This window comes from Solanum verrucosum, unplaced genomic scaffold (assembly GCF_900185275.1).
Source record: "Solanum verrucosum unplaced genomic scaffold, falcon-dt-bn FXZP01000255.1, whole genome shotgun sequence".
Lineage (NCBI taxonomy): Eukaryota > Viridiplantae > Streptophyta > Magnoliopsida > Solanales > Solanaceae > Solanum > Solanum verrucosum.
Window position 1 is genome coordinate 1,539,777 of NW_026020006.1, and position 22,263 is coordinate 1,562,039.

The 22,263-nt window shown below is 33.3% G+C and overlaps 4 protein-coding genes and 1 pseudogene across 4 annotated transcripts; 3 read left to right on the forward strand and 2 right to left on the reverse strand.

The window, feature by feature from the left end:
* Positions 1-2,929: 2,929 nt before the first annotated feature.
* LOC125819578 (uncharacterized) lies at positions 2,930-4,694 on the reverse strand. Its single transcript, XM_049499027.1, has one exon. It carries the CDS (start codon positions 4,676-4,678, stop codon positions 2,930-2,932), a length of 1,749 nt encoding a protein of 582 aa, XP_049354984.1. The 5' UTR covers positions 4,679-4,694.
* Positions 4,695-8,719: 4,025 nt separating this feature from the next.
* Positions 8,720-10,057, forward strand: LOC125819449 (stemmadenine O-acetyltransferase-like). Its single transcript, XM_049498878.1, has one exon. The coding sequence runs from the start codon at positions 8,720-8,722 to the stop codon at positions 10,055-10,057; it is 1,338 nt and encodes a 445-aa protein (XP_049354835.1).
* A 329-nt stretch (positions 10,058-10,386) lies between these two features.
* Positions 10,387-14,204, reverse strand: LOC125819591 (uncharacterized). Its single transcript, XM_049499047.1, has 8 exons — positions 14,003-14,204; positions 13,124-13,197; positions 12,582-12,623; positions 12,016-12,057; positions 11,768-11,851; positions 11,316-11,403; positions 10,616-10,713; positions 10,387-10,425 (listed from the first exon to the last, which is right to left on the reverse strand). The coding sequence occupies exons 1-8, from the start codon at positions 14,184-14,186 to the stop codon at positions 10,405-10,407; spliced, it is 633 nt and encodes a 210-aa protein (XP_049355004.1). The 5' UTR covers positions 14,187-14,204; the 3' UTR covers positions 10,387-10,404.
* Positions 14,205-15,911: 1,707 nt separating this feature from the next.
* Positions 15,912-16,583, forward strand: LOC125819593 (uncharacterized). Its single transcript, XM_049499049.1, has one exon. It carries the CDS (start codon positions 15,936-15,938, stop codon positions 16,542-16,544), a length of 609 nt encoding a protein of 202 aa, XP_049355006.1. The 5' UTR covers positions 15,912-15,935; the 3' UTR covers positions 16,545-16,583.
* Positions 16,584-20,595: 4,012 nt separating this feature from the next.
* LOC125819450 (protein FLOWERING LOCUS D-like) lies at positions 20,596-22,263 on the forward strand (annotated as a pseudogene).

Sequence of the window (22,263 nt, forward strand, 5' to 3'; positions counted from 1 at the left end):
GTATAGAATTTTTTTACAAACATATATCCTTATTAACATAGTAAAGTGTATAGATAGAATATCATAAAAGAATGGTGTTGAATTTTTGTCTTGCTTAAAAAATCTTTTAAAAAGTAGAGAATATTATTTGTAGATAATAAGAATATTTTTTATAAAGTGAAAGATAAAGTCTTAAATATTGAACAATAAACATTTTTTGTCAATACATTATAACTTATAATCAATTTAACACGATTAATAGATGAATTATACCAAATGTTACTCATCCATCATAACTCGTAAAAATATACAATGTTTACCTATACGACACACCTTGTAGACCGATAAATAAGTTTATAGATCCGACTTGTCGAAATGTCCAAGACTCCTACGTCCTAATTAGTGGTGTACATAGTCGGGTTGGTTTGGGTTTTTCAACTATCAAATCAAACCATTTGTGTTGGATTTTTAAATTTATAAACCAAACCAAACCAATAAAACTCGGGTTTTTTCGGATTTTTCGGTTTTTCAGGTTGTTTTGGGTTTTTCCGGTAAAATATTTCATACAAACATATAATTTACTTGTACTTCAAATATTTCTTTAGTCCTACCAAAATACAACTATCTAAGATGTTTCTTAAAAATATAACACAATATGATATGATTAATGACACTAAAATATCCAACAAAAATAATAACAATGAAATCGCGTAAAACAAATATTGCAAATTAACAAGTCATAATGAAAATGATCATAATTTAAAAGTACTAAATCATGCTAAAATTAAGTTTAATAAGTATTAGTTACATGACTAAATATTAAAGGAAATTAAAATTAGATTATGTATTTTAATTGTCTAAACCAATGTAAAACTAAAGAACAAATATTCAATATTATTGTCATTCTTAGTGTTGAATTGATTTTGATTTAAGCTTTATTATAATTACCAACATATGTGGACTATAATCTTTATTGACCCATTCATAATTTTAAGTTTCAAACTTGAAATAATATATTAAAAGATAAAAACTATGAAAAAGTATAAGAAATATTTAAAAATTATATCAAAGTAAATATTTTTATGTATAAAATAAAATTTTAAATTATATATATAATGTCGGGTTGGTTTTTTTAGTTAAAACCAAACCAACCCAAATATAGTCGTTTTTTTTTCAAAACCAAACCAAGTCAAACCAAACCACTAGTCGGGTTTTTTTTTCCAGGTTGACTCGATTTGCGGTTTGGTTTGATTTTCGGTTCGGTTCAGTTTTGTACACCCTTAATCCTAATAGAGCAATATTGGGCCCCTAGAATGGGGGGTCCAATGGGCCATATTGGGCTTTGCTGAACTTTATTTAGAAGAGTGGGCTGGGCCTAAATCTCTTCTTGGGCCTTGTTGTATGACATTTTAAGCAGATGAAATTTTAAAGTTAAATTATTGGACAAATTACTTAACTACACTCCTTTACTTACCTTAATATCCATTTATCTCTACTTATTTCAAAAATTTCAAAAATCTCGTATTTTACCTATGTATCCCGCATGTATCCCGATATGTGGAATTATCAAACGCTATGTATTCCGTGCACAACGCTATGTATCACGCTATGTGGAATGTATCAAACCTAATGTATTCCATGCACAACGCTATGTATCCCGCTATGTGGAATGTATCAAACCTAATGTATCCCGTGCACAACGCTATGTATCCCACAAACATCATTTTAAGGGATTTTTGGTAAATAGAAAGCTAGAAGGGATAGGATGTTATTTAGTACTTATAATATGTGGTTCCTATAATTTATACATTATTATTTGAGATTTAAAATATAATTTTCTTTTGGGAAACAAAAATAAAATGAAAAATGTAACATGTAAATCAAGAAAGAAAAAGTGATACATTCAGATATGATTTCTAACTTTATTTTTACATTCTGATGTGATATTTTGTTAACTTTACGTTTTTATTGATAGCCGTAAAATTATCATTAAAAAATTCAACTACTTGTATGCATTTTTTCCTTATATCAATGCAAAAACATTTTAATATTATTACAACTAGATCTAGATCTCCTCAATACACAAAACAATTTATCCTCGTACCAATTAAACAACTAAAATATTTGAGACAATTAACATGGCTAACAACTGGTTTTACAGAGATTAATTAAGAGTTAAGATACTCCTTAATTAAGTCAAACAAATCACAGTTACCCAAAAATAAAAGGTAAAAATAAATACATTAAAATAATCAAGAGTTCTAGTTTAATTAAAAGATTAACACTTGTTTACACTTTACACTATCAATATAATTTAAACTTTTATATCAGGTTATTATTTTATATTTTGAGGTTATCACATCAATTGACTTACTATAAAGAGTTAAAAATATTATTAGAAGTTTAATTTAATATACTCATGTAACTAATCTAAAATACTTTCATTCCAAAGAACTTGAACTTTTAATCGGATTGATTAGAGAAATTTGATTTATTTTTTTCTACTTAAATTTCAAATCTTTTATTATAGATAAAGGTGATTGATTACAACGAAATAACACACCAACACGCATACACACACAATGTCGGAATCACTCTTGTCCAAGGAATTTCAATTTACATCCTTCGCTAAAAAAATTATGCTATATAGATTGAATTTTTTCGTGTGTCTACTTCTTTACAGTGATTTTCCTTACTAAAATTTTTGATTTCACTACTACGCACACACATATATACTGCTAATGAACTTCAAACTAATTATATTTAACTAATATACACACCGATAATATAAACAAAAAATTACACTAAGAAATGTTAAACATTGCAATTAACAAGTGGAAGAAAATTTGATACTTGAAAACTAGAGATGTGATTAGATATCAATTACATATATAATCATTAATATTACATTACATTACAAATTAATAATAATTCCTTAACAGAACTATTATTATTTCTTAAGTAGCCCTCCATAATTTGCAGCCATAGCCATTTCTTTTTCAGCCACTTTTGCTTCCTCTCTAAATTTCTTGTAAATATCATTCTTATAAAACTTCCTAGTTCTTAATACCAAAATAATTGACACAAATGCCCCTAGAATTGTCACACCAGTAATAATTAAAAAGGCTAATTTGAAACATTCATCTCCATTACACTCCAAATCTTCACCAATTTTCCTTATTTTTCCCATAGCCATTATTTGTCTATTAGCCTCTTTATCATATAAATAGCCAACAACTCTCACATTTAGCAAATATGCACCAATTGGACTTGCTACTGATCCAAAATTATAAAGTGTTGAGTAATATTTCAACCCAAATAACTCTGATATTATGGCATATAACAATGGCCATTGTGCCCCAAAGCAAAATCCAATGACTATAGATGCAACATATAGGCCCCCAGACACGTTGAACGCGATTAAAAGATGGCCTAAACAAGAGATCACGAGTGTTATCGTGAGCATAAGAGGCCTTGGAAATTTGTACTTGGTCAAGAAATGCTCAGACAAGAAGCCAGACACAACTCTACCTAAGTAATTCCATATACTAACTAATGACACAAATGTACTAATACTTGTTTTTGGATAGCCTAATGATGTCCCTATCTGTCCTAAGTTGTCTATTGCTGTTAGTGTCCCTCCAACGCCACATATTGTCGCGAAAAATAGTATCAACATGTCAATACTGAATAGAGTTTGAAGTATAGTATAGTCTTCACCTCTATCTGGTGCGCGAAAAACTGTCCTCCAACAAGAAATATGTTCTTGAGTTTGAATCTCACTTCGATTTTCTTGATCTTTTGCATCACTTTGTGTCACCATTTGAAGTTGAGATATCTCACAATTTGGCACCTCAGTGACTAATTTCACTTGTGATACACTTTCCAATTCTTGTTTCTTGATTTTCCATGAATCAAATTCTTCTTTAACAACAACAAGAAGTGGTAAACAGAGCAAAAACAGAACAATTGAAGTGCTTAAACCATATTCAATTTGCTTAAAATGCATCTTTTTTTGAAGTATAATAACCAACATGAGAAATCCAGCTAGTCCAAGTGATGTATACAAAAACTTATAAAACACTTTCATCTCATGTTCAACTCTAACCACCTTCATAACGCGAATTATACGCAAGAAAACCAATGAAACAACAGGAGGAAGCCAACCAATAAGTAGAATAAGAGACTTAGAGTCATTACCATATATGGCATGGTAAATTTGTGTCAACATTGCACCACTTAATCCAACATACCCCTTAAGTAGTCCAAGAACCGCGCCACGACTCTCAGGGAAGTTTTTAACACAAGTAACTAATGCACCAGTGTTAGCAAAAGATTGAGAATTTGAACCAACACAAATGTACAAACACATGTGCCAATTTTTTGGTTTTGGGATTTTTTTAGTCACTGAAAGCCAAATCATGAAGTAACCAAAAAAGTTAAGGACAGCACCAAATGAAAGGACAACCCAAGGGGGTGTTACTTCATTGATTAAACCAGATAGGATACCAACATTTCCACCTAAATCTTTGAAGAAACTGAGTAAATTAAGGGTGGTTTGATCGTATCCGAGCGAAGTTTTGATATCAGTTGAGTATATACCAAAAATGTATGTAGCACCAGAGGCTGATAAGATTAGAACAGTGGCAAATACCATGAACCATCTTCCTGTTAGGACTTGTAGGGTTAGGTTCTTCATGTTGGCTTTAATATTTTTAGTATATAGTTTCAAAGGCTATGTTTGAAGTGAAATAGAATATGTTTTGTGTATTGGAAAGAGGCAATGCATAGATATGTGTGTATCAACATGTATATATAAGAAATAAAACAAGTTTAAGTTGTATACATTGTCAGTCAGTTTAAAGATTACTTACACTGTCACGTCACTTTTACCTATAATAGTCTAATGTTGCTCGGACACTTTGAAAATGTTGAATCCTCCAAAAAAAAAAGGGTAGTTTGTTTTCTAGGATTCTAACATGGATGCACTGACATTTTTTGAGAGTTCGAGCAACATAGATTATGAATACTGTTTTCAAGAGGCTTTTATGTAGATGTAGATATCCTTTGGTGATGTGATGGTGTAAAACATTATTTATACCGACGATATATATAACTTAAACTCAAAAATATACCGACAATGTAAAGATTTCTTTATGTTATTAAAATAGTTTAACATGTGGCACTAAGATATTTATATTAGTACTAGATTCTTTAATACATATATAAGGTCGAAATAAAAAATTACTCTCATATATAGTATTGATATGATTCTATTGGAGAGCATCATTTTTATGATACAATTAGTACTTATCATAGAAATCTATTCATTATTATTTTATAAATAATCTGATTATATAAATATTTTATATTTTTTATACCGTCAATACATTAAAGTCCTCCAAAGATATATTATATATATATATATATATATATAGATAGATCTTGCGCACCCCACGCCAACATTTAAGAGGTGGGGAAGAGCTATTATTATATTATAATGTAGACTTCATAGTTGACTTAAAATAGAAAAAAATATATTCTACTTTTAATTAGATATTTTGATGAATTGAAAGATTAAAAGTCGTTACAAATCAGATTTTTCTATAATAGTCATTCTTTATTATAACACTTTACTATAACAATTATGTGTTCTTATTAATTTCACCTTTTTATATTATGTTATACACTATATTTTTTAAATAATATCTCACTAAAACAATTTTAAAAAATCAAATCAAATATGATATGATTGTTTAGTTTTTTTTTCTTTCCTATTTGTCTTCCAAGAAAAATAGATAAACATCAAATGTCTTAGTCTTGCACTTGGATTTTTATTTTTCATTGAGTGCTCTTTCACTATACTAAAGACTTTTTAGTGTTGCACTATTGAAAAAAAGAAAGCGATTGATTACTTGAATTCGTTATATTATTATTTTTATTTAAAATGACTAAATTTATGAGTGTTCATCGATTGAATGGATCTACTTTTAATTAGTCAACACTAAGGTTTTTAATTAGTCAACACTAAGGTTTTCCACAAAAAATGATAGCACAACAATAAGCCAATATTTTGGACACTACAACAAGGACATTATTTAGAATATAAATTATAACATATTGGAAAAATTGTTCAATATTGGGTTGAAAAAATCAGTAAGCACCCATATCTATGGATTGTTTGGTCAATTTTAGAAGGGGGAAAAGTGAGGTTTAACTCGAAGGTAATTTTGAATCATAGTAAAAAATTGATGGATAAATTTAGAAGAATTTAAAAACTCAAGCCCGATCTATTTTACGATGTATAATACAAGGTTAGCAACAAGTTTATAGATGAATCAAAAAAATATAACAACTAAATCTCTTTATAATAATAATCGAATATAGTAATATTTTATTATAACGATCAAGTATTTTTTGTAACTGGTTATCATGTTATGTTATACAATTGCATATTTTATAAAACATCATGTCTATAGCGGCTAAACAATATTCAAACAAACAATACTACTATTATAAAGAAGTTTAATTGTATAGAAAAAAATTAAAGCAATTTTAGATACACATAAATTTGGACATTTCCCTTTTTTTTTAAAAAAAATAAATCATTCTAGAAGGGAAAAAAAATAGGGAGGTGCTTTTGCTTTCATAATAATTCTATCTATTATTATTGTGTGTATCACGTGGTGGTGGTGGGGGGAGGGGGCGGGGGGTCAATTAATTCTCTCTTAATTGACCTTATATAAGGATATCAATATCGACACATAATCTTTTTTCTTTTTCTTTTTTATTGAATGCTTTATAATTTAATGAAGCCTCAATTAATTTTGATTTACGTAGCGTAAGATGATTTTTAAATATTTTTGTTTAATTTCATTATTTTGTTTGAACTTAACCATATACATATGCTTGAAGTAAAGACATAATTGACTAAACTTTAGCCATCCAAAACTTCAGATATTGACTCATCATATGTCTGACGTTGAAATAATTTTAAAATGCGGACACAAATTAAATGATTACATCAAAATTGGATATCGATGCACCTCGCCCTCATTAGAGACATATAGATATTAGGGATAATTAAAGTGCAATGCTTTAAGTGGTCTAAAGTAGCATGATTAGACCTTCTTATCACTTTTTCGACTAGCTAGTTCACAAAATATCAAACAAAAGTACAAATTTGTATATGTATTTTGCAAAAAAAGTTTCCGAAATTCATATCACCAAAAAACATGGCCTAATTTCTGTTATGAGGCCAAAAAAGTGGCTTGGATCATGGTGAAACTATACGTATTGTTGCCTCAGGTCATTACGTTAGTTCTTGTAATTTTTTTTGTAAAAATTGTTTCAGAAATCTATATCACCAAAAAAATTCATGTATTAACACACACGGAACACTGAGAAAATTGCATAATGTGACCCCCCTAATGCTAAAAACTTAGTCGGGGTCATGGTGAGACTATATGTATTGTTGCCTCAAGTCATTACAGAGGGTCTTGTAAAGTTTTTGCAAATAATGTTCCCAAGATCCGTACACCAAAAAAAATCATGTATTAACACTCACAAAAACTGAGAAAATCGCATAATTCCTATTGTGTGGCCCCTTAATGCAAAATAGTTTGCTTGGATCATGGTGATGCTATACGTATTGTTATCTCATGTCATTATAGAGGGTCCTGTAATATTTTAGCAAAAAAATGTTTCCAAATTCATATCACCAAAAAATTCATGTACTAACACACGAAAAACTAGAAAATCACCTAACTCTTGTTATGTGGCCCCTAAATGTTAAAAGCGTGGGTTGGAACATGGTGAGGTTGTACATATTGTAGGTCATTACAGGGGTCTTGTAGAGTTCTTGTAAAAAATGTTTTTGAAATTCATATGATAAAAAAATTCATGTACTAACACACACAAAAAACTGAGAAAATTCGCCCAATTACTATTGTGTGGCCCCTAAATGCTAAAAATGTGACATGATCATGGTGAGGATATACATATTGTTACCTCAGATCATTATGGAGGGTCCTGTAATGATTTTGCAAAAATCTTCCCAAAATTCATATCACCAAAAAATTTATGTACTATAACACACATGAAAAACTGAGAAAATTGCCCAATTTCTATTGTTTGGTCCCTAAATGCTAAAAACATTGCCTAAATCATGGTGCGGTCATATGTATTGTTACCTTAGGTCATTACATAGTATATAGTAAAGCTTTTGCAAAAAATGTTCCCAAAAAAAGTTTATGTACGTTCACGGAAAATTGAGAAAATCACCTATAATTCCTGTTATTTGACCCCTAAACACTAAAAACGTGTCATGGATCATGATGAGGCCATACATATTGTTACGGAAGGTCATTACTGAGGATACTATAAAAATTAAACAAAAATATTTTTAAAATCCATATCACCAAAAAAATTGCGTACTACTTATATTACATGCATGAATTATAGAAACATGTATATATGACTTCTAGATTTAGTAGTGAGTATAGTATCCACTCTTTAATGATAGCTATCATACATAAATTCAAAAGTAGCAAATTAAAATCAACACATAGCTCACAATATAATTAATGTTCAATAAAACATTTATAAGTAAACGTGTACTAAACTAGCACACATAAATTTATTGAAAGTAGACATTTTCATAATAATATTATTCTAATTATATATTAATAAAGCTAAGCTTATCACAAGGTAGAATTAGAAACTAGCTAATATTAGCAATATGGAAATCATTATCCTCTCTAAGGAAAAAGTGAAACCATCAACACCAACACCTCCACACCTAAAAAATTACAAATTATGTCTTTTTGATCAACTTGCACTTGGAATTTGCATAACACCTATCTTCTTTTACAAAAACAACAACAATATTGTCGATAATCGTCTCAAGAAATCCCTCTCTGAAACCCTAACCCTATTCTATCCACTTGCTGGCGAGCTCGAAGATGATTCTACTTTTGTGAAATGTAATGATAACGGAGTTCTTTACATGGAGGCTTGTGTAAAGGATAATGTTTGTATGGATGAGTTTATTCGAGATCTTGATCTCTCACAACTCATTAACTTCCTTCCACAACATGCAAGCATGGGTAGCAAAATGAACTATGTTCAAACTCTTGAAACCCTAGTTTCTATACAAGTAACTAGGTTTGATTGTGGTGGAGTCGCGATTGGTGGAGTCTTGTTTCATAGACTATTAGATGGAGATACCATGAGCAAATTTTTCAACACGTGGGCTAAGATTGCACGTGGTGATTTTCATAATGATGATATCGCGTCTCTTGATTTCACATCATCATCACTACTATTTCCACCTCAAAATCTTCCTCAAGAGTTTTTGGAAACCAATAAAATGATATTTTTCTATGAGGAAAAGTCTCTCGTTAGGAGATTCGTGTTCAATGCCAAAGCAATTGAAGCCATTAAGATGAAAGTGTCTAGTGAAAATGTACCTAATCCAAGTCGAGTCGAGGCATTGACTACTTTCATTTGGAAGCACTTGATTTTAGCAACAAGAACAACAAAGGGAACTAGCTCAAGTCCAATCATGGTGGCACATGTTGTGAACTTGAGATCAAGAATTGACCCAAAATTGCTTAATGCATTTGGGAATTTAGTCTTTATAGCAACTAGTGAAGTTATAGATATGAGTGATGATGATGAATTGGATTTGCCTCATTTGTTTGGAATAGTGAGAGAGATGTTTGAGAATATGAATAGTGAAAACTTGAAGGCTTTACAAGGAGATGATGCACTTGATTGTATTGTGGATATGACAACACAAGTTGGGAGTTTATTGCCACAATTAGATACTTATAAGTTCTCAAGTTGGTGCAATTTTGGACTTTATGATGTTGATTTTGGATGGGGAAAACCTATTTTTATTGCTCCCTTTATTGAACCTATTAGCTCATTGAATAAACAACAAATTATTCTTGTGGAAAATGGAAGAAATGATGGAATTGAAGCTTGGATTCTTAGAAACAATGAGGAAATGCTTGAGTTGGAGAAAGATGAGGAATTTCTAACATATGCATCTTCAAATCCTAGTGTCCAATAAATATAGAACCAATAAGGTTATGCTAAGATTATTCATATAGTCAATAATAATGTATGAGCTCGATCGATCTTATGCAAAAAATAATAATAAATGTGTTCATAATTATTTGTTGTCAATATATATGTTGTGTTATTCCACATTCTATTTTGAATAAAATTACTTTAAAGATTTGCGCAAAAATTATGTGAGTATATTATTTTAATAGACGCAAACATCTCCTATGCATTGACAATGTATAATAGATGAACCAACTATATATATATTGATAGTGTAAAAAATGAAATAACAAGATTTATAAAAAAAAATTAATGGCAGTGCAATTAATTTGTAGAACATTTTTTTTTCCTCTAGCTTGAATTTTTGGCAGACTGCAAAAATATAAAGAAATATCAGCCATGATGAAAAACCTGTTGATATTATATATACTTTTAGAAATAACAACGAATCGGAATTAGTTAGACGTGAGTAACGTAATTTTGTAGCTAAACAACAAAATTTCGTAGATAATGCATGTTTAATTGTAGTATGTATTGTCAAAAGGAAGTGAACTAAGCTTACTAGTAGTTCATGATCACCCATAATCTCATCGATTAATTCTTGTAATGGCTTTTCCGCGCTGTTTGGAACAAGAGCAGCAAAGACGGGGTCTTCAAGTCCTGCACATGTGTTCAACTGAATCCAGTATTTTCGACACAGAAAATAGATATAGATATATATGTGAAAAAACATTAAATTTTCAAAAAATACTGAATTCTGAACTCATAATTTCAAAAGTACAATGGTCAACGAGTATGACCATGTAGAAGATCATCGATATCACAGGCCACATTGAACTGAAAAAAAGTTCATAATCGGTTTAATGCCTTGTTTATCATTGCTATGGAAAGAAGATTACGAAAGAGAACGATGTAGCTTTGATCCAAATCTTATATTTGTCTTAAGAAATATAATGAACATGTATTAACTATTAATTTAGAATCAATAATTTAAACGGACTAGAATCCCGAACACATAAACTTGACTCCGTCTCTGCTGAACAAAGAGAACATTCTAATACTCATGTGTTTACTAATAAAAGTTTTATGATGATCTGTTTTTCCTACTAAGATCTCAAGATAATCCTGTATTTCTCTGTTTTTAATGAGTTTTCTCTGTTCAGACATAATCTTTTCGTTAATTTTACGATCTTTGGCTATGAACACAGACAAAAAGATAAAGATCTTTGGCTGTGAATGCAGAATATCAAAAAGTTATTTACCACTTTCTTCAAATGCGTCAAGAAACATCATCATCTCCTCTCCAGTAAGGCCAGACAGGAAGCAAATTCGCGGAAGCTGTTTAGCAATCTGCATAAATGATACCTCCACATTAGAGTAATTTACGATGAGTTTGTCGTTTAGACAAGCAATTCCGCGATGCTTACGACACGGATAGGCATATATTAAAACAACAAGGGAGGGCACCAACAAATTCCATGTTAGTTGGAGTTGCTTATATGATCCTCAATATCTATTTCGTTCCATTTGGTACTGTTTCGTTTTAATATGACAAACTTTTGGTTCTCTAACACCAAAGGTTTCTCTACATTTTCTACTGACATACGAATCTCTAAGGGGACTAAACAGACTCTCAGAAAAAAAGTTGGATCTAATGTAGGTGCACCAACAGTCTTGTGTGTGCAGAAGCGCAGAGATAGTTCTGTTATCTGACCTTTGAAGCTTCTAAATTGGTCTGTTTTGTGTTCACTGCTTCCCAAAGTGAGCGAGAAATCATGTCTTCGGTACAAAAGATGACCTGCAGCATATGTTGTATTAGATGTAACTTCAAGAAAATGACGTTTAGTGTGAGAGAGAACGACAAACTTAGTACAGAAAAGCAAATAGTTTAATTATACAGGCTCTCTGCCTTCAGATAATACCATCAACTCGCTAGTAGTGGAGAAGTCTAGTGAACTTTACCTGTAGGAATTCACCATCCATCTCCTTCAAAAGCTGTTGTATCTGCAACAAGATAAACGTAGAGGGATCAGTTATCGATGCAAAGGTATAACTCGTAACTAAACACTCCAACTTTGAAAATTCACATCTAGACACCCCAACTCGTCCCCACTGTGTCTCGTGGACAACCGACACTAGCATGACACACAAATTTTGAAGGTGTCTAAATGATTATTTTGTACGTTGGAGTGTTCAACGGACACAATGATGACGAGTTGAGGTGTCTAGAGCTGAGGCCAAGTTAAGGTGTCTATCTATGTATTATGCCTTTTCTCTATTGTTTTATTTTTATATTCCAAGGAGCATGTTTCACTAACATCAAAATTACTGCTATCTATCAGATATGGTTACTCTATTTGTTTTACCTTCTTATCATTATACTAAGATATATAGCATTAAGAGGATTCTTGTTCCTTTCCGAGTACCATCTGAGACACCGATTCACCAATGGTGAGTAATGTTTAACACACAAAACTCTCAGTACAGCCAAACATGAGCATGTAAAAGGTAATCAGTCTAGAAATTACCTTTGCTGCTTCGTCTACTTCGAAGCCCAGCAACAACAAAGCCTGTAAAATGGGTCATTGAGGCTTTCATTTAAGATAAACGATTGAGCTAAGTATACCAGAAAAAAAACACCCAATGTGTGCTAATCTTTCAAGAATCTTTTAGCTTGAAAAGAAAACATTTGAAGGCCATCCAAAAACCGCCATTATCTGGTATTGACTGTCATACAACATTGTATAAAGTCGTTAAAAGAAGATATCCTTCCCTTTGCCGTAACTTCTTAACCAGATCAAGAATTACTTTTAATACATCTTACGAGTCACAAAATCTCGAAAATTTCAGCTCCTTCAGAAATGCCGGAAAATTTGAATTCTCTAACATTTCAAGTAACAATATTACATATGCCATCTCTACTCTGTCCATGTATGTGTATATAACAAAATGGTTAAAATACAGAAGGAATCGTTCATTACGCTTCATAGTAGTTCCCACATTGAACAACCAAAATGAATATAGGAATAAAATGACTGATGCTACTGTAAAATAACTAACCAGAACTTACAGGTGGACCATATTTTGGGTCTTCGGCGTTTATAGAAACAAACTTAGAATCTTCAGTAATCTCAGAGGGAAGGCCTGCAAGAGGGGCATCGCGAAGAACGAACTGATCAGTAGAAATTGCATGAAAAACAAATCAGATGCCTAATAGGCAAAAATGGTTCAAATGAACAGTGGCTTCACAACCTCATCTACAAAGTTAATGATAGAAAATATCATCAAGAATGATAAAAACATGTTAGTCCCTCCATTTCAATCTGTTTGTCTTCCATTTCGAAAAGAATGCCTCCTTACTTTTTGGCAATTCTTTAATTTTAACTTTCCACATGACATGTTTAATTAAGAACACCAAGATTGAAGGGTATTTCAGTACATATCTTTAGTTTAGGACCACAAAATTCAATAGTCTTCATAACTTTGTTAAATTCGGTGCCAAGTCAAAATCAGACAAACAAATTGAAACGGAATGAGTAAAAAAACATAGATTCTTATAGATAATTCAAGTTTACTAGGACTGAGGATCTTAGCAAACCTTAGCTCTCTTTCCATGCATATTGTCTTGTCAATTACCAAAGCAATCCAATAATTAAAACAATACGATAATCAAAGTACAAGCCACAATCTTGCACTTTTAAACATGAAGAACCAAATAAATAAAGATCAATTCTTTAACCAAATTACAAACAAAATCTCAAGTAGAAACACAAAAGGGGTAAATTTTTGAGGAACAAAAGTACAAGAATTCTAAGTAAAGACAACAAAAAAGTAGAAACCCATTATTCATTTATCTTATAAAGCCACAATCTTGAACTTTTAAACATGAAGAACTAAATAAAGATCAAATTTTTAACATTAAAAAAGTGGAATTTTAACAAGAACAAACCTTCACTATCAAAAGATGCTCTGGGATATTGTACCTTAAGCTTCAAATGGTGTCCATTTTGGGTGGAGGAAAAGGCTGAGATATGTGAATTCTTGAAATATTTTGATAAAATTGGTTGCTTATTATAGTGAAATCCAGAACAGAACTTTCCATAACTTAAGCTGATTGAAGAAGAAAAAGCCATCACTTATCCTTTTCCTCTATCTATATTTTTGCTTAATACAAATAATAGTACACTATTTATACTTGAGAACATTATCTGTTTACTGTCCTTTTTTTGAGGTGGGGGGTGGGGTGGGGGGAGGGGGGGTCAATTTTTCTGTAACAAACAATTGCAGTATAACCAATTTTATACATCAATAATAAATGAGTTAATAAAAAAAATTGTGGTGAATAATACAAATATTCAATAATATTACTATTAGTGAAATAAGAAATAAATTTTAGGGTAATTTGTGCTTTTTTCTCCTAAAAAGTTGATGTTTACAGAGTAAGCAAATCAGCCCAAAAAAGGTGCTGACTAAAATACTGATTCTATTTTATTTTTTTAAAATCATGCAAAATACAGAAGAAAGCTTCAAATCAGCTCACAATCTGAAGATGGTTGCTAAATTTGATACTTTTCTTTTCTAGTTTGATCTCTGTAAGTAAAAGATTTCATCTTTTTTCATAATAATGAAGAGTTTAGGGAAAAGGGTAAGTTTTGATTATGTTAATTTTTTTGTTTAATAGCATCATTAATAGAGATAATGGGCTAAAGATTTGATTTTGAGAAATTGGGTTCTTGTTTCTTGGTGGATATTTACATTTACTCACTGAACTTTGTTGAATATCTTGGATTTTTGGGGAAATTGAGGTTTCTTGATTTCGTATGTAATTTTTTTTTTCTTGAACATTTTCAATCTATAGGCTTTGGTGTTGTGGGATGCGAGTGGGGTAGTGAGGTGGCATGCCACGTGGTGTCCATCTTGCGAAAATGTCAGTGGCACATGTGATTGGGCGTCCACCTTGGAAAGCCTTAACAGGGGAGGGGAGAAGGGGGTATATGAGTCACTTCAGTAACATATGATTAGTTTTGTACGAAGAGTAAAATTGATCCTTTTTGCACGATAGATGAGCAAATTTGGCCCGTTTCCCTTTCGTTGTTGTTCATTCATTTCTAAGTTGTAGGTCATTTCGCTAAGTTTACATGTATTATGAAAAAAGATTATGCAAACATATAGGATATTGAAAGTAACCTTTTAGTGGCTTTGTATTAAGAGGTGCACTTGGGATGGATTGAGAATCTTGAGTTTATGCGCAGTTAACCGAATTCTGAATAAATTATTTATACAAATATAACTTTGTGATCCCTATGCCTGGATGACAGAGTCATGTGATATCTGCAATTTATTATTTGCTGTCTATTTGAAAGAAATAACAATTGCAACTAATGGCTGCATATTTGTTTTTTCAGACTGTGCATTTGACACTGTGTATCAACTACAAATTTGCGATCTGTGGACATGATATATGTTCAGGTAAATGTTTAATGCCTTGCAGACAATGGATTGTACATAATGTATTTACTTCGATTCTTGTGGGATTACACTGGGTATGTTGTTGTTGTATTTAAGTCGATTGTTTGTCAAACATGGAGATGATGGATGTCATATGTGTATGTGTCAATAATTTCCTCAGAAGGCTGAGTTTTTAAACTAATTTGCTTTGTTTATTGTAAGTTCAACTTATACTTGTCTGCATGAACTGCCTACCGGCATTGATAGAACTGCAGTCGTTCAACAGGAGTAACGTTAAAGTTATTCGATCAAATACCTGCAAGTTTTATATAGAAGAGATTTTCGATTTTAGAACTTTTGAATAGTTTATTGAGAACTCTGTCTAATTGTTTTCTCACACTACCAGTGATGAAGAACATTTCGCGATCAAGAAAATGCATGTGTTTTCCACAGTGGATGGCTTTGTAGAGATAACCGAGTCGTTGATGGACATGATAAAGTTCATTGCAAACGAGCCCTCAGCGGGGCTTTTCTATGTTCAACAGCATACCCACACTGCAGTTCCAAACCTCATCAATCTCACTAGCAAAATTGAGGGAAAATCTCGTGACGTGACTTTGCACACAGCAGATTCAGAGGATTCTATCGTCATGGTCAGGTCAATGAAAGAGTGTGGATTCTCAATTGCTAACGAAATGATGAAAAATCTCAGACATTCTCTAGCTGTTGTGTCTGAGAAGCAGCTGAGAAATGGATCTATAAGAAGACCAAGTTCAAGTTTTCGTATAGGAAGAACTATCTCGTGGAATCCTGCTACTTGGGGTCGAAAAACAGGTCCAGAACAAGATGTTGAGAGGAATGATGATTATATTTCAAATGTTTTCAAGTCAGCAAAAGAAAAAGCTAGTAGCTTCAAATGGCCTCAGATGGATTCCATAGAATCTAAACCATCCAAGAATGATGAGCCATCTGTGACCTGTTCTAATGATGACACGACGTTAGCAGCAGATGACAGCTCTTGCACCAGAGGTCAACAACGATGAAACGTTGCTGTTCTCAAGCCAAACTGATGATGTTCTACAAGACGTCTGTGTGTAGGTAAATGAAACCATGTCCCATGATCGAATTTTGTCTTGAGAAGCAAGCTTGATGTAGCTTTGAACTTGAAACAATTCTTTTTGTTTGGACGCGATTTTACATGTACCATGTTTGATGGATCTTTGTACTAGAACATGAAACGTAGAAACGAGAGATTATCATACGTGTTCAAAGGAGAAGGAAAGAGAAAGCTTCAATCTAACAATATAATGATTGTATTGAACTTCTAAAATAACAAATAGTTGAAATGGGTGACCTGATCCTCACATTACAGAGGCAAAACAAAGACTGCAGCCTCAATAGTTAGTCACTCAATGAACAATATAATGAAAGCTACATTTACAGACTTCCCTACATCTTTATAACACAAACACAGTGTACGTTAAGCTATGTAGAACAGCTAGTAAAGGAACCTTACGCGACTAGACAACTCTCTTCACTTTCATGGAGAACAATGTCTAGCCTCATCACAGGCTTATACTTGAGGAACCTTACACGACTCTCTTCACTGTCAGGGAGCACAATGTCTAACCTCATCATAGGCTTATACTCAAGGAACCTTACGCGACTAGGCAACTCTATTCATTTTCAGGGAGCACAATGTCTAGCTTCATCATAGGCTAGGCTTATACTTGTGAGGTATTTGAGCACCAGCCTGCATACAGACTTCAAAGCTGCCATGACCTCATCCTCTTGTAATTTTCTGGAGTCAAACACCTCACCATCGGTAGTGCCTTGACTAGCTTTTTGCTCCTGGGTGCAGAGATTAGTGATGCTTCAGATTTCTAATTGAAAATATTGTACAACGAAGTTGCTTCAATTGAAAAACATAAATAAGTATCTGAATATTACTATTAAGTTAAGATGGAAAGAGAGCACTAGAGTTGATTAGTTATACTTGACAAACCTGAGAAGTGAACCTCTGTTGTGTCCATTTATTCAGATCATCTACTTTCACCTTATCATCATAGTTCACCCATTTGAGACTCGGTGTACTCACAGATATCCCATGTTGGACAAACGTCTTCATTTCAGGGAAGTCATCAATCAACACTTCCCTGAGAAAGGGAAGTTCAATAGCATCATTTGTCAGAAAGACTCCTTCTCCTTGTTCTTCCTCTTTTGTGATCACTTCTTCCATTAATTGACAATCATCTATCTTTAGTATTCGGAGATTCAAAGCATCTCTGGCCACTGATGGAGACATCAATTTTCCACAATCTGATACTGTCAGTCTTTGAAGTTTGCGGAAGTAGGCAGTTGGAAGTTGGTGAGAGCATAGAGAACTTATGCTGTTAGGCCCAAGAAACCTGCAAATGTTGAAGAGATTGTATTTTATATAAGGGATGAAAATTCTAAATAGCTTCAAGTACAGATCCAAAAATGAACCATATCTCATCTTACGTCAAGGTAACAGGAAGTGAGAAACTAAAAAAAGTTGCTTTAAGTGAGAACAGAAATAACTATCTAAAGATTACTATTGCTATTTACAAGTTAAAACAGAAAGAGAGCAGTAATTAGTTATACAACTAGGGGCACAAGACAAACCTTAGAATTAAATATCGCTTTATTGAGATCATCTACTTTCACTTCATCATCACCTTCCCATGGAACCTCTTCAGTGCACTCCTCAATGGGGGTCCTTTTAAATCTTGAACATGCCACACATAATTAGGGGGAAATACCTCATCCACTGTCAGCTTGAATGCAAAGTTCTACATCTGCTGGAATTCTGGCTCATGCTTAATATGCGTGCCAGAAGGATCATGCATATGGTATGACTCGATAGGAATAAGCACATCATCCATCGATCCCTTCTTCCAGGAGTGGAAGCTTCTGCGACTATTGTTGGTTGCAATCCTGAATCTCATGACCATTTTGAGCAATATGGATTTGTGAGCATTCACTGCAGGCAAAAAATAGTAACTTAGTTGACCAAGAAATGGCACTGGAAAATCAACGCTACTTAGATACAGTTGGTCACACTGACAGTTATTGAATGTTTTCAGATACATCCAACTTCTGCTTTCAAAACACATACATAAAAATACAGTTGGATCACACATACAGATAGAATTAAATACTGTAACTGCACGATTTCAGTTAGCATTAACAAAAATCTCATTGCATTTTACAAAAACACAGCGCTAATAGTTATACAACTAGCAGCACAAGACAAACCTTAGAATTAAATATCGCTTTATTGAGATCATCTACTTTCACTTCATCATCACCTTCCCATGGTCCTTTTGGATCTTGAACATGCCACACATAATTAGGGGGAAACAGCTCATCCACTATCAGCTTGAATGCAAAGTTCTACAACTGCTGGAATTCTGTTTCATGCTTAATGCGCATCCCAAAAAGATCATACATATGGAATGACTCGATAGGAATTACCACATCATCAATCGATCCCTTCTTCCAGGAGTGGAGGCTTCTGTGACTTGTTGGTAGCAATCCTGAATCTCATGACCATTTTGAGCAACATAGATTTGTGAGCATTCACTGCAGGCAAAAAATAGTAACTTAGTTGATTAAGAAATGGCATTGAAGAATCGACGCTACTTAGGTACAGTTTCCACATACATCCAACTTCTGCTTTCAAAACACAAACATACACATACAGTTAATCCAGCTTCAGCGATGAAAACACATACATACATGTACAGTTGATCACACATACAAACACATACAGTGAGAATTATATACTATATCTGCACGATTTCAGTTAGCATTAACAAAAATCTCACTGTATTTTACAAAACATGGGCACTAATAGCACTAAATTAACATCGATGTATTCATCTATCTGAATTTTGACCTTAAAACTATTGAACAGATTGAATGAACTTGACAAGCTGTTGTTCTGTGATAGTTTAATGCTTTTAGCTAGACTAAAGATCCCAGCAACATAAATGTTTGTTCAACCGATCATTCTGAGTACAACTTCAAGTTCACTTACACAATGAGGATAAAGATCCCTTTGAAGATATCGGCAAAGATAGTTGTTATGCAGAGGCAGAAAGTTCTCCCTCATCTTTAGCAGTTGAGCAGAATGTTCAAGCCTGATATGGAAGCAATCAAACAGAGGACTGAAGCTTTTATCATCTGAGAAATGCTTGGAAATAGACCAAGAAAATCTGAACCTGCACAAGTACTTGGCCTAACGCAACTGCTCGAGTACATCTGAGACAAAAAGATCTCTAATAAGTTAGTAGTGTAGATCATGAGATGTTACAACACATTCAATTCAATGGAGAAAAGATCAAGAGAATCAAAATTTTCAAATTGCTTACTTATGTAAAAGACGCTTTTTCACCTGTTACTCTGCTAGCAATAGTGAAATCTTTCTCATGACAATACATGCACAATAGCACACAATAGTACAGTACATAATTCTTTCCTCTTAAGCTAACGAAAGAGCTGCTCAAATACATTTTGTACAGTGCCTGCACACAATAAGCAAAAGAGTTGATAGACACCTATAACGGACTCCAATCACCTGCAAGACACAACATAATCAGATCTATGTTAACTGTAATCACACTGTCATAAATCTAGGTGGTTTTTAAGACGGGCTATTAGAACACAATCATACAAAAGATATTATACAGAAGCTTAAAAGCTGTAAGATTTAATTGAGGAAAGAGAAAAATGGCATAAAGATAATTACCATAGAAGAGCCAAGAAATACAAAGTTTCTGCTCCCACAATATCGTCTTTTACCAACCACCATGATTTGCACCAGAAGACGAAGCGCATGTACCCGTGCTATCTTCAAAAGTATTTGAAGCATGCAAAGAGCTACCATCAGCCAATATTATTCCTCCAACATTAGGATTCAGAGGGGTAGAAGTAGAGCCAGTGACACCAACCCCAAACTTATCACCAATGCTCGAACCCAAAAATTTTACTACCGATTTTAATTCACTTCTAAAATTCTAAACCTACTCCTAAAACCAGTTTGATCCTGAATCATTTCCATCTCCTGCCATGAATAGAAGACGAGGTAGATCAGGCAGTAAACTGTCTTTAGATGAGGTATCCAGTGACTTTCTCGGTAATACCAATGAAGAACAGTCTGCATTGGTTTCTTCATCTTCTTCAGGTAAAGTTAGCAAAACCCAAGTGAAAAGTTCCGATTCTGCTAATAGAAATGTTAATTCTAAAGTGGTTAGAAGTAGGAAGTCGAGAAAGGAAGTTGTTTCGGATGAAGCTATTCGTATAAACAAAGAGTCAAATTTTGAGGCTTTAGTTGCGTTAACGGCTGGATTTCCGTCTGACTCGTTAAAGGATGAAGAAATTGAAGTTGGGGTTGTTAGTGTAGTTGGCGGGATAGAACAGTGTAACTATATTTTAATTAGGAATCACATTATTACAAAATGGCGTGAAAATGTGTCGATTTTGATGACGAAGGATATGTTTGTTGATGTAATACCTGAACGATGTAGTGGGTTATTAGATTTTGCATATAACTACTTGTTATCGTACGGGTATGTTAATTTTGGGGTGGCGTTGGCAATTAAGGACAAGATTCCAACTAGGCCAAGTAAGGGAAGAGTGATGGTTATTGGGGCAGGTCTTGTTGGGTTGGCGGTTGCAAGGTAACTGATGTTGTTTGGATTTGAGGTAATTGTTTTAGAGGGACGAAAGTGTGCAGGTGGAAGGGTGTATACGAAAAAGATGGAAGGAGGGAATAAGGTAGCAGTTGCTGACTTAGGAGGGAGTGTTTTGACAGGTACATTAGGGAATCCACTTGGTCTGTTGGCTCGACAGTTGTCGTATACACTTCATATGGTGAGAGACCAATGTCCACTCTATTGTGTTGACGGAAAGCCCGTAGACGAGTATTTGGATAAAAAAGTGGAGGCTGCTTATAATAAACTTTTGGACAAGGCAAGCAAGGTCGGACAAGAATTATCTCAGGTTATTTCTCTTGGAGAGGCATTGGAGACTTTGCGAAAGGATTTTAGTGTTGCGATGAATGATGAGGAGATGAGCTTGTTTAATTGGCATCTGGCAAATCTGGAATATGCAAATGCAGGTTTTCTTTCACAGCTTTCCTTAGCATTTTGGGACCAAGATGACCCCTATGATATGGGAGGGGATCGCTGCTTCTTGCCCGTTGGAAATGGAAGATTAGTTCATGCCCTGGCTGAAAATGTGCCTATTATTTTTGAAAAAACTGTGTATGCCATTCGTTATGGTAGAGATAGTGTGAAGGTGATTACTGCGAACCAATTATTTGAGGGAGCTATGGCATTGTGCACAGTTCCTCTCGGAGTTTTGAAGAGTGGTTCTATCACGTTCATTCCAAGGTTGCCTCAGCACAAGCTAGACACAATAAAAAGATTGGGTTTTGGACTGTTAAATAAGGTTGCATTGTTATTCCCGTATTTGTTTTGGGACTCCAATGTTGATATATTTGGTCATGGTGCTGATGCTTCTAGTTCTCAGGCTGATGGAAATCCTGTAGACGAGCATTTGGATAAAAAAGTGGTACTTCCGGATAAGGTAAGCTCCGGCAAGAAGTTTTCTCAGGACTGGAAGCATAGATCCATATCGTCATTACAAGAATATTCAAACTTGGAGGAAGTGAGATCCCTTACCACAAAGCAGTATAAGGGTCAATTTCTTACTTGCCAGAGCCCAAAGGCGTAG

What these genes read in the sequence shown, in the direction of transcription:
- LOC125819578 (XM_049499027.1), bottom strand. Translation starts at nt 4,678, where the DNA reads ATGAAGAACCTAACCCTACAAGTCCTAACAGGAAGATGGTTCATGGTA.
- LOC125819449 (XM_049498878.1), top strand. Translation starts at nt 8,720, where the DNA reads ATGGAAATCATTATCCTCTCTAAGGAAAAAGTGAAACCATCAACACCA.
- LOC125819591 (XM_049499047.1), bottom strand. Translation starts at nt 14,186, where the DNA reads ATGGCTTTTTCTTCTTCAATCAGCTTAAGTTATGGAAAGTTCTGTTCT. An exon ending in ACCCAAAATATGGTCCACCT is followed by an intron (nt 12,624 to 13,123) that starts GTAAGTTCTGGT and finishes CCCATTTTACAG; the next exon opens with GCTTTGTTGTTGCTGGGCTT. An exon ending in CCAATTTAGAAGCTTCAAAG is followed by an intron (nt 11,404 to 11,767) that starts GTCAGATAACAG and finishes TCATTTATGCAG; the next exon opens with ATTGCTAAACAGCTTCCGCG.
- LOC125819593 (XM_049499049.1), top strand. Translation starts at nt 15,936, where the DNA reads ATGCATGTGTTTTCCACAGTGGATGGCTTTGTAGAGATAACCGAGTCG.